The sequence below is a fragment of the Ursus americanus genome, chromosome 25 (assembly GCF_024610735.1).
Source record: "Ursus americanus isolate L20-20 chromosome 25, mUrsAme1.1.p, whole genome shotgun sequence".
Lineage (NCBI taxonomy): Eukaryota > Metazoa > Chordata > Mammalia > Carnivora > Ursidae > Ursus > Ursus americanus.
In genome coordinates this window covers 6,739,491-6,751,989 of record NC_142151.1, presented here as the reverse complement: position 1 = coordinate 6,751,989, position 12,499 = coordinate 6,739,491, and the positions used below count along the sequence as shown (strand labels likewise).

The following is a 12,499-nucleotide window of genomic DNA, read 5'->3' as shown; positions in this document are numbered from 1 at the left end:
AATTATTTCTGAGACTTTCCTGCTAGCACTGCATCTTTTGACTGGATGATGGTGGTCACTAACTTTTGGGCAGAGCTTGTCTTTAGAATGAAAACCAAAAAAGAAGTAAGGCTAATAGGTAGAGAGGGACTCTGAGTCTTATGACCTTGTCTGAGCTTTTAAACTCTACAATGCCTGAAATTACACTTATTCCTCCTGATTCCCCAATTACATAAACAAAAAAAAAAATGTCCTTTGTTGCTTAAACTAATTATAAGCTAAATCCAAACTAGTTTTTCATTTTCAAACAAGAATCCTAACAGGTTAGCTGTCTTAGGGGAAAAAAATTAGAGTTCTATTAGTGTTGCTATGACATTGAGTAGTTACCCCTCCGCCCCCATATACACACATCATTTTATCTGGTTAAGCGCATAAGGAGGGAGTGCAGGTGCAAGGACATTCTTTCTCATCCCTCATAATAGGAATCATGCTAACTGGCCATGTGAATAAAGTTTTTTTTTTAGCAAACCTTTATGCATTAAAAAACAACAATCTGGTGATGGGTAGTGAGGAGGGCACGTGTTGCATGGTGCACTGGGTGTTATACGCAACTAATGAAGCATCGAGCTTTACATCGGAAACCAGGGATGTACTGTATGGTGACTAACATAATATAATAAAAAAACATTAAAAAAACCAATCTGAAATATTGTACAATATAAGTGCTGTCTCTAATACAAATCATTGGTGGAAAGGAACAGGACACACCTTCAGCAAAGGTCATACAATAGGTGGTAAAATATTCATGTTCTTGGGTGAGGAATTTTTACTTTGTTTTCCTGGGGAGGTCTTGGACTCCTCTGTTCCAACAACTGCCTCTGGCTTTCCAGAAGCTTCTGTTAGTTGAGGCAGCTGGACAACATCAGCTGCATGCTGTAGAGAGCCCTGCTGATCACCCGAATTCTGAACCTGTTTAGTGGTGCCACCTTTTATTTTGTCTATGGTCGCTGCTTTGATGATCACCTCTGCCAAAGGAGAGAGAAGACAGAAGGAACAAGTGTTCAAACGTGAATTATATTCTGTCCATTAGACTGTAAATCAGTTGGGGAAAATTCTGGTTGTAATTATATAAAAACATACTCTATGTGCTTCAAAAATGAATAATGCTTAGAAGAATGCATAAACTTCACATTTATTAATTTCTGCAACCATAAAGAATAGGCATTATTCTCATTCTCATAAATGAAAAAACTGAGAGACAGAGAGGTTAACTAAATTGCTGAAGGGCCCACATCTGGTAAATTGTAGAGCCAGAATTTAATCCCAAGCAACCTGACCCCAGTGACCATGAACAAAACCATGAGGCTATATTGTATATAAAAGATAGCTGCATAGTGCCATAATCTCTCTGATAAAAATTCAAAAGGTAATTATAGGTCAGACAGAGGAGGACACAGTGAAAGAAAAGGAAAGGAGGAGAAAGGGAATTGAAGACAGGAGAAAAGTGGAAATTCCTAATGAAAAGGAGGCAAGAAAGAAGCAAACCCTGCTAGAAGCAAGTCTTCTGAAAGAGGTTAAATCTCAAACGTGAGAAATGGCAGGCTAGTAGTGATGTATCCAAGGTTGAGTTCAGAGAAATTGACATGAATCCTCCAGAGATACCCGAACCCTGGACCACGGGAAGAGGGCTGGCTATTTGAGGGGCTGTACCTTTTATGTCCAAGTGATGATGCCCCTGAACCTTGGACTTCCAAGCCTCAGAGGGGAGACAGAGACTGGCTTTCCTCAGGGTCTGGGGTCTGGACCGTGGTTTGAGATTCCGTGGCTCATGAATCCAAGCATGCTTGAGGGCCTGGTCAGGGGTCATGCGAAGAGAAGGTTCCCATCTATATACCAACAAAGCCCAGCACGGGTTATTGCTTTGCTTCCCTTTCTAATGTTGGAAAACATTTTAAAAGACCCCAATAAAGAACCTAAATAAGATATAATAAAAATGGTTCTTTCTTAAAGAACTCATTTAAACCATGTTATAACTCAAAGGTATCATCATAGAACAGAGATTACGACATGTACAAGTACCTGGAAACAACTATGAAAATAATCTTTTTATTTTTTGCATGACAAACCAGGGAATATATTAGAACCCAAGTTTTCCAGAGTTCCTAGAATTTCCCTCCTAAGAAATATTATAGAAAATCTTAACCACGGGGATTTAGGGGTCAATAAACTAAGATCAAAACAAAGACAGGCTTAATTTCAAGTTCTGAACTACAAAATCTGGGCCTTCAACTACATCACACACAACATTACAGAGTGCTAGAACATTAATATTATAAAGAGATTTGGATATAATCCAGCCAAACATTTAATGCAGTAACAAAAGGCATCTGACAGAACTTTCAACATGGAATCATCTGTCATTCTTGAGTATTTTTAGTACAAGTCACTTAGTCACAGAACTAGCTATTCCAGGGGCGCCTGGGTGGCTCAGTCATTAAGTGTCTGCCTTCAGCTCAGGGTGTGATCCCGGTGTTATGGGATCGAGCCCCACATCAGGCTCCTCCACTATGAGCCTGCTTCTTCCTCTCCCACTCCCCCTGCTTGTGTTTCCTCTCTCGCTGGCTGTCTCTATCTCTGTCAAATAAGTAAAATCTTAAAAAAAAAAAAAGAACTAGCTATTCCAATATTGATAAAACCAGTTCTTTAAAAGTTCTTCATTTTTATTGAGCCAAAACTCACACTTCCCAGGAGCTTTTACAGTAGTAACTTAGACCCAGTTTCTGATTTTACCCATTAACATTACAGTAGTCCCCCCTTACCCATGGGGTAATACATTGTACCCCCAGTGGATGCTTGAAACAAGATAGTACAAAACTCCATATATACTATGATTTTCATATATATATATATATATATATATATATATATATATATATATATGATAAAACTTAACTTATAAATTAGGTACAGTAAGAATTCACAATGATAACTAATAATGGAATAGAACAATTATAACAATATACTATAATAAAAATTATGTGAATGTGGTCTCAACGTATCTTCTAGTGCTATACTCACCCTTCTTATGATGTGAGATGATAAAATGCCTACATGATGAGATGAAGTGAGGTGAATGACAGAGGCAGTGTGAGGTAGTGCTAGGCTAGTACGGACCTTCTGACAAGACATCAGAAGGAGGATCATCAGTTTCTGGACTGCGGTTGACTACGGGTAACTGAAGCCGCGGAAAGCAAAACCATGGGTAAGTGGGGGGGGGGGCTACTATATAGAGAATGAGACAACTAATCTTTTATGTCACAATCCTCCAACTATCCAAAGACATTTACATTACAACTAAGTATTGGTCATATAATAGAGTTGTTACCTTCCTAGATAGGGAATTTCAGCTATTGTCTTACTGGTGTCCATAATGCTAGGAATAGCTTCTAAGTGCAGGTAGATGGCATTAATATTCTAGATTTATAAGGTCATAAACAACTCAAGCTCCCAGTTCTTTTTGAAATGAATTGCTGCTAAGCTATAACTCCCCTCTCCTGAATTTCTAAAGTTGGCCTACAAAGCTTGACATAGAACTCTACATACACCCCTATTAAATTTGACTCAAAATGTTTAGTCTGTTGTTCCAAAAATTCGCTAATAAGCAAAAAAAAAAAAGGGGGGGGATGATAAGGTAATAGGCCCCATTAGCTTGATCACCTCTTGCAAGTTGTGAGCAACCAACCCTTTGCCCTAAAAAAGAAAAAAAAATTCTTTCTTGGTTCTGAGCTGTGTACTGGATGGTTGGGGTTTCTGGATAGGTCACCTCAGTCTCAATAGTGCGTTTCTGTAATTTGTTAATGCACATTCATTCTGTAAAAGGCGGGGCGGTGGGATGGAGGTAATGGTGGAGTACAGGTTCCTTCTCTAGCTCCACACTTCAGATGAGTAGCATGACCTTCTATATGGGAAAACTTTCAGCAGTACTTGATGGCCTATCCTCTGAGCTAGTGCCTAAATTGCCAGAGTGTACAAACACAAGAAGAGTATTTTGCTAAAACTACTCTATCCCACTGGAAGAATGAAAAAGTATAAACATATGGTTTCAAAAATACTCAACAATTATAGGGCTGATATAGCTAAAACGGCACCTTAGCAATACTTCATTATATAGAAAAAGAAAGTGAGGCCCAGAGAGAGACAACAACTGACCAAATACCATGTGACTAATCTATTTGCCATTTAGTGGAGACACACTTGCAAAACCTCTTTTAAAAGAATGACAAGAAAGGGGGAAATGAACCACAAGAGACTGTAGATTCCGGGAAACAATCTGAGGGTCTTAGAGGGGAGGGGGGTGGGGGGATGAGCTAGCCCAGTGAAGGGTATTAAGTAGGGCACATATTGCATGGAGCACTGGGTGTTATACGCAAACAATGAACCATGGAACACTACATCAAAAACTAATGATGTACTGTATGGTCACTAACATATCATAAAAAAATAAAAGAAAGACAAGAGCTAGCATTATTGAAACACAGGCATTGTCCTCAATGCTTTATTGACTATTCCTTTTTTTTTAACTCTGACTTGACTGAAGTACAGAACCTAATTTCTAAGAGTCAAAATTAGCATATAGATTCTAAAAAGCTGTACATGATAAATGTTTTATAAATCATCCCTTTCCTAATCCTTTAATTTAGGCTCTAAATCCTAGGGGAATGGGGAGCGACCCAGAAACCATACGCTGGTGTGTATGCAAACAGTTACAAGCAAGAAGTTGACCTCAGTTTCTGAAGCAGAAGCTATTTAGAACTGGCCTACAACCTTGCTGCCTGGCAGTTTGAGGCCAAGAAGGCAAGCTGTACCCACACACTAATGGAGGGCAAAGCACTGAGCCTCAGCTTCCACATCTCAAAACAGAGCAAATCATCTGCCCTGCTAACCACACAGGAATGGAAGAGAACAGTCTGATGAGGGAAAGCATTCGACAGACTCTCAAGCTCTATTTATTATTATTTTTATAACTATCTCCCAGCCCCAGACTTTCACCAGCAAATGCGTGGGAAAATACAGTGATTAGGAGGAAACCCAGAGGCAAAGACACCCCTACCAACTCACACCAAACACCTTCTGAGAAAGTCCAGGAAGCTGGTGTCGTAGGTTTTCAGCACCATCGTGAGATCCTTCGAATCCGGGTATCTTTTTTTCCCCCTGTTGTTGGTCATATTTTTAGGAAAACCTTTGGAATCTTTAGAGATACAATATTCTGTGTTTAGTTCCAGCTGTTAACATACATTGGTCACATCATAGCTGTTCACTCAACCATACTGCTTCTTGGAGTGGTCTTTGCAGCTCCAGCTCAGTCCTACACCACTCCCCTCCCACACACATGAACATGCCCTCCATCTCAGTCAGATGAAGAGAATCACATGGAGATTACCCAATGAATGCAATTAACCTTTACAAACAATTTTCCCCCCTCTACAGTATATTCTGAGCTTCCTTCCCACCTCTTCCTCCCAAAATCTAATGGCTTAACCTTAACCAGGGTAAAATAATAATGATATTTAATAATAATAATAATAATAATAATAATAATAAAATAAATCTGAAGTGACAAAAACATTCTCTGAACAAACAGTTCTGAACAAAAAAAGATGTTTGTTGTCTATTCTTGTTTTATCTATGCCCTTGCTCCTTTCCCACTAACCCTTTAAATAAAATAAGAATTTGAAACATCCCTAAAGTGTAACAAGAAAGTCCTTGCAGGAGAATCATCTGCTTTCAGAACTTGTTTATAAGCCACACATGCAAACTAATCTCATTACTTCTTTATAGTCACATCAAAATTTTGTCCAAAAATTGGAATGATTAAACTTGGTTTGTTGCTTAAGACACAGCTTGGAAATGACTCCCTTCAGTTATTTTGACTGATTAAAACTCTCACCACATGTATTTATCATGCCTGGAAAGAAGCCCTGAAGACAGCTCTAGAGGTTTCCCTAGAATATTCTGTGCAATGTTTTGAAGGTGATGCCACTCATTTGGACAACATGTTCAGAAAAGGTGACCACTTATGCTTATACCTTGTAAATCTGCATATGGATGGATGTGAATATACACACACAATTTACACATTAAACTGAATTCTCACAAAAACTCAGCGGGGTTCACATGATGGACATTCTGGAAGGTGCATAATGAAGCCCTTCTACTACTTTTGTAATCAATGCAATATATGGGGCTTCAAAAAGAACATCTGTTCACACTGAATTCCTAGAAGAGACCACGAATGTATATATGTTTGTATACACACACATGGGTATGTGTATTTACAGACATAAAAATGAGTTGGGGGTATTTCATAGGGTATAGGTACTGTGAACTCATACAAACCCTATTTCCTTTTTGACTATGGCATCAGTGTTCCCGTTTGATCCTAAGTTGCTTCTTTTTTTAACAAATGACTGAAAAAATCAGGCTCACGGGCTTATAAATAACAGCTCCTAAGTCATCATTATGTAATTGTTTCTCTTGTACAAGTTTTTCTCACCTCTCTGGCGCTCCCCAATATTTAATTAATCTCTCCATCCCCTTCTTGTGACCTGGAGCACCAAAATATCTTACTGACTTTGAAGCAACATCACTTTGCTGCTAATGAGGGGTATAAACTACAAGTGGCTGGGGGTGGAGGAGCTGTTGACAGCCCAAATCTGGGGAAGAGAGAGCCAATAACTGAGGTGAACATAGTGTTTCTCAAACTTATAATAAGAATTACAAAGATGTGTTGTCAGAAATATGCAGTCTCCTGTATCCCACCTCAGATCTGTTATATCATAGGTTACAAACGAAGATAATGGAAATTAGCATTTTTCGTCAAGTCCCCAACTGATTCTTATAATCAGGAAAAGTTTGGGAAACGCTGAATAAGATGCAGATCCCAATAAAGTCAGGAAGTAAAGACATGTGGATGTTGCTACCAAAAACACATCATTATTTTAAAGCCTCATGCTCACGGTAAAAGCCAGTACTCTATGAACCAGACCCTCTCACCAAGATGCCCTATATTCCTTACCTTTTAGTGCTTCCCACAACGAATAATCTTAAATTCAGTGTTATGAGCTTAAGATGTGACTCTTCCCACAATGTCTTTGGTAAGAGGGAACACCAACACCCCTACTTTTCTTTCCCTAAACCCTTTGAAATCCAGAAGGCTAAATATTTTTTTTTCACCATGAATTGTCACTAGGTTTTATTCTTGTGGTGAGGACTTTTATTTTTATTTTTTTAATAATATTTTTTTATTATATTATGTTAGTCACCATACAGTACATCCCTAGTTTTTGTTATAAAGTTCCATGATTCATTACTTGCGTATAACACCCAGTGCATCAATTAAAAGTAGTGGATGGTAAAAGCATATCTGGGGTTAAAAGACCAGTTCCATTGCTCTATGTATGTTATACAAACGAGTCAGCTAGATCTTCCTGCCTGCCATCAGACGGCTCTAGAAGGGTTAGAGCATGGGCACTGTTCTAAGGCATCCAGGAAACTGACCGTGCCCAAAGGGAAGGTTTTCAAAGCTCCAGTCATGACTACAAGATGATGTCTCAAAGATTTAACCATAGGAATGGCATGGGACTAACCAATCAGAAAGGATGATAGCTTTGGTACTGAAACAGGGTCATGGAGAACCCTCTGCTTGCTAGGCCTTAAACTTTTAGTTCTGGATAATCGGGAGTCCAACAAGTCCTGGGAAAGGGGCCAGGGAGCCTGTAGCTGTGGCAGGAGCTTTTTACCAAATGGTGCAGAAGTAGATTACATTTTAACTCCCACATGACTGAACTAGTTTATACTGACTGACCACCAATGTAACTAAAGCCTTTTGTCTAGGAATCTCCCATCAGGGTGTTTTAACTCTTTTATTGGTGGGGCAAGCTGTGGGAAAAAAAGTAAAGGATATGCTCCCATTTAAAGGCACTCTTCGGTGGAAATAAGAGATGGGAGGTCTAGGAATGATGGAGATTCCATAGCCAATAGAAGCCTAGGAACTATTCTGATGAGAATAGCTGGTCAGAAATGTCATTCCACAGGGTGCAGAGCTCCTATCTGTAGAGTGCCCTTTCTCTCATGTTTGGCTTCACCCCACTTGGCTTAAATTCTGGTCACTATGGATTTTTCTACATAAGAATCCCTTAGGTTCTTGTGGTTCTTTGAAAGGATTTTAGATATGGGACTGACTTATCTATTTGGTGCATAGTACCCTGGAAGCCCTGCGTCAGTTGGACCTTGTTGATCGACCTGTCCATCTTGTACAGCACCAGTCAAATAAAAAGGCAGAGGATCAGAAAATCCAGAGTCTGGAAACTGTGATGGGGGGTGGGCAACATGGGGCCATGAATGAAGCTTAGTTCCAGCAATTAGGTAGCTGCCCTATACATAACTGGCAAGCCACAATATATCCACAGCCAAACTGTTCTAACAGCCTTTATTTACCCATTTTATAACAAAGTTGGGATGATTCGGGCATAGTAAAGGTTTGGAGGATTAAGAGAATTTCAGCAGGAAAGAATGATGCTCCATTAATGATACAATGTAGCAAAGAAATTTCCCGCCATTCTTAGAAAGAAGCTTCTGCTCTTGGATGTCTCTGCACAGTACATAGTGTGAAGGGGTAAGCTGCCTGCAGAAGTAAGGAGAATTTACAGGAACGGGAATAGTTATAATCTTTCAAGTTTCAGGATCTGCTGATAGATCTTCTGAGCAGGAACCTGGTCATTTTTATGCCAAGACCTCTTTCCCAATGTGACTCCCCCATCCCATCTCCATCATGCTTTCCGGTACCACTTCTCAGCAGCTTTTTACTTTTCTAGCAGAAGCTCCTAATCACAGCTTGCCCTTTGGGATGGGCCCAGAGCAAGTGCATTGAATGAGGTTTAGGTATGGGAGGTATCTCCAAGGTCTGTGAGACTTCATCATCACAATGGGAGAAAGAGCATTAGACCTGGGGACTTACCAAAGAATGTCTGTCTCCTGGAGGCCGTCTGAATGAAGTGGGTTGGTGGCAGGCCCAGCACCTTCAACAAGTACAATGCAGTGGGTTCACTCTCGTGGAGTCACACATTACAGCTGGACGGGACTTTTGCCAAATTTTGCTTCTACAGATAAGGACCCGGGGATATTAAGTGATAACCTCAAGCCAGTGATAAAAAGGCCCAGAGCATGGGTCTTCTGACTCCTAATTTAGGGCTCTTTCAGTATCCTCAGTATAGATATCAGCCGTGTTATTCTAAATAAGCATTAAGACTAACTGGAGGTAGCCCACTTTTAATGGCAGCCAGATCTCACTGTCAGAATAAATAAACCAGTGTACATGCTGACCACCCTTGAATTAAGGAATGACATATCCCAAATCTGGGAGGGAAAAAGGAACTCTTGTGCACTGTTGGAGGGAATGCAAACTGGTGCAGCCACTGTGGAAGACAGTATGGACATTCCTCAAAAGATTGAAAATATAATTACCATATGATCCAGTAATTCCACTACTGGGTATTTACCTAAAGAATACAAAAGCACTAATTTGAAAAGATAAATGCACCCCTATGATTATTGCAGCATTATTTACAAAAGTCAAATTATGGAAGCAACCCAAGTGTCCATCAATAGTCATCAATAGATGAATGGATAAAGATGCGGTATATATAATGAAATATTACTCAGCTATAAAAAAGAATGAAATCTTGCCACTTGCAACAACATGGATGGATTACAGAATATAATGCTAAGTGAAATAAGTCAGTCAGATAAACATAAATACCATATGGCTTCACTTATATTCAGAATTAAAAAAACAAAACAAATGAACAAAGATAAATGAGACAAACAGAAAAACAGACTCTTAATTATGGAGAACAGATGGTTACCAGAAGGGAGATGGGTGGAGGATGCGCGAACTAGGTGAAGGGAATTAAGAGTACACTTATCAGGGTGCCTGGGTGGCTCACTCGGTTAAGTGTCCAACTCTCGATTTCGGCTCGGGTTGTAATCTCAGGGTCATCAGATTGAGCCCCACATTGCGCTCAGTGTTAGGCATGGAGCCTGCTTAAGATTCCCTCTTTCTATCTCCCTCTGCCCCTCCCTACCCCACCCACCCTCGACTCATGCTCCACAGTGCTTTCTCTCTCAAAAAAAAAAAAAATAAAAAGAGTACACTTGTCATGTTGAGCACTGAATAATGTATAGAATTATTGAATCACTACATTGTACACCTGAAACTAATATAACGTTGTATGTTAATTATACTGGAATTAACATTTTTTAAATGATTAAAAAACAAAAATAAAATGTCACTTTCATAATATGTTGGAAATTTCATCCCCTACAACTATTTAAATTTATGATAAAAATGTTAGATAAAAACTCAAAAGTGTACAGAGGGGCATATAATTCCAAAAATACTTTCAGGAAACATCCAACAACAATAAAAAGTACAGAGGCCACTGCCCTACAGTCACTCTGTTGTAGCCCAATGTTTCAGAGTGCAAGCTAGCTCTTCTGGGGCACCTAAGCCCTCCCCCTCACCTCCATGATGCAGGCCAGCTGCTCCACTTCATTCTCCCCGGGGAACAGAGGGTAGCCTGTGTACAACTCAGCCATGATGCAGCCCAGGCTCCACATATCAATGGCCATGTTGTAAGGATGGCCCAGAATCACCTCTGGGGATCTATAGAACCGGCTTTGGATGTAGGTGTATACTGTCGGGAAAGAAAGAGAACCATCTTGTAAAGTCCTCCTCTCCAAAACACACTTCTCCAGGACACCTTCTCAGGTGAAGGTCGAGGATAACTACGACTGCCCCACCTGTTTTCACTCTCCAGGCTTTGTGGGGAGATGGAAGTACAGCCAATCAGCACTTCTGAGTCAAGTTACATATATAATCTCATCAAATCTTCACAGCAGCCTGATTATCATGTGGTCTTACTACCCTCACTTCATTGGTCAAGAGCTCTACAGTAGGCATTATCCTAGAGAAGGACATTTAAGTCAGCCAAGCTTTATAAAAAGCAAACAGACTACTATAAAGCTAAATTTGCAAACTATCATGTTAATTTGGGATAGATACCTTCTGAAAGTATTGCAATTTGGCAAGGGAAGAGGCATATTAAAATGGAAAAAGAAACATGTAAATGCATACTCTTCTAATGTGTATTCAACATATTATGTGCATTGTGTTGTATAAAGTATAGAAGGAAGAGCCCACAAAATCTTAGCAGATGAAGTGGTACAGAAGACAGTACTGTGGGGAGCCTAGATGTTACAGAGGTGGGAGAAATGGGACACTAGTTATTGGTGCATGCTGACATTCTTTACCTAGATGGCAGGGCAAGGATTCTGTAGTCACTTCTCTGTTGTTTGAATTGGTTTTAGTAAAAACACAACAATTTTGTGATTTAAAACAAAATAAAGATATAATAAAAATGACTTTTATACCCTGCCTATGTCCAAAATGCATTTGATGCACTTTGTAATCAAAGTACATATATGCACAGCATAACTAAAAAATGGATTTAATGGACATTTCTATAATCCTTAACATGTTGGGATGCCTGGGTGGCTCAGTCAGTTAAGCGGCTACCTTCGGCTAAGGTCATGATCCCAGGGTCCTGGGATCCAGTCCTGCATTGGGCTCCTTGCTCAGCGGGGAGCCTGCTTCTCCCTCTGCCTGCCGCTCCCCCTGCTTGTGCGCTCTCTCTCTCTCTCTGACAAATAAATAAATAAAGTCTTTTAAAAAAATCCTTGGGGCTCCTGGGTGGCTCAGTCGTCAAGCATCTGCCTTCGGCTCAGGGCGTGATCCCAGAGTCCTGGGATTGAGCCCTACATCAGGCTCCTCTCTGGGAGCCTGCCTCTTCCTCTCCCACTCCCCCTGCCTCTGTTTCCCCTCTCACTGGCTGTCTCTCTCTGTCAAATAAATAAATAAAATCTTTAAAAAAAATCCTTAACATATGCCAGGCACTCTTCCAAGTGCTTTATACAGAGCAACTCTCAGTCCTTCAACAATCCTGTGAGGCAGGTGTTATTATTGTCCCCATCTTAAAGTGAGAAAACTGAGGCATACAAAGATTAAATAAATTATCAAGGTCACTCAGCTATAAGTGGCAGAGCTGGGATTTGAACTCAGGCCATTCCAGTCTAGTATCCATACTCTATACTGTCTCATGATTAAAATAAAGGGAAGTCAGAAGATATATAAAAGGGGAAATGACTATCTGAAAGCAAGGATAGGATCATTCCAAATTCTATTGGGAGCATCCTGGCAGCCAAGGCAAGAGGCTGCACAGCTTTCGTGGCTGAGAAGAGTAAGCAAATGACTACTTTGTAGGAGGCAGATTGTTTTCTAGCTGGAACTTATAGGTTCCATACGTAAAAGATAACATGTCTCTTCAAACGTAGTGCTGCAGAATATTTGGAAACAACGGTCTAGTAGTCTTTTCTTTGGCCTCAGGAGGCTTCCTCTGACATG

The 12,499-nt window shown here is 40.1% G+C and overlaps 1 protein-coding gene across 1 annotated transcript in view; it reads right to left on the bottom strand.

The window, feature by feature from the left end:
* Positions 1–759: 759 nt before the first annotated feature.
* DYRK4 (dual specificity tyrosine phosphorylation regulated kinase 4) overlaps positions 760–12,499 on the bottom strand; it is a 36,415-nt gene continuing 24,675 nt past the window's right edge. The window contains exons 10-14 of the mRNA XM_045781211.2: positions 10,561–10,733; positions 8,996–9,056; positions 5,098–5,227; positions 1,690–1,865; positions 760–1,004 (exon numbers count right to left, since the gene is read on the bottom strand). Coding sequence (XP_045637167.2) covers positions 760–1,004; positions 1,690–1,865; positions 5,098–5,227; positions 8,996–9,056; positions 10,561–10,733 — 785 coding nt within the window. The remainder of the gene's footprint in view (positions 1,005–1,689; positions 1,866–5,097; positions 5,228–8,995; positions 9,057–10,560; positions 10,734–12,499) is intronic.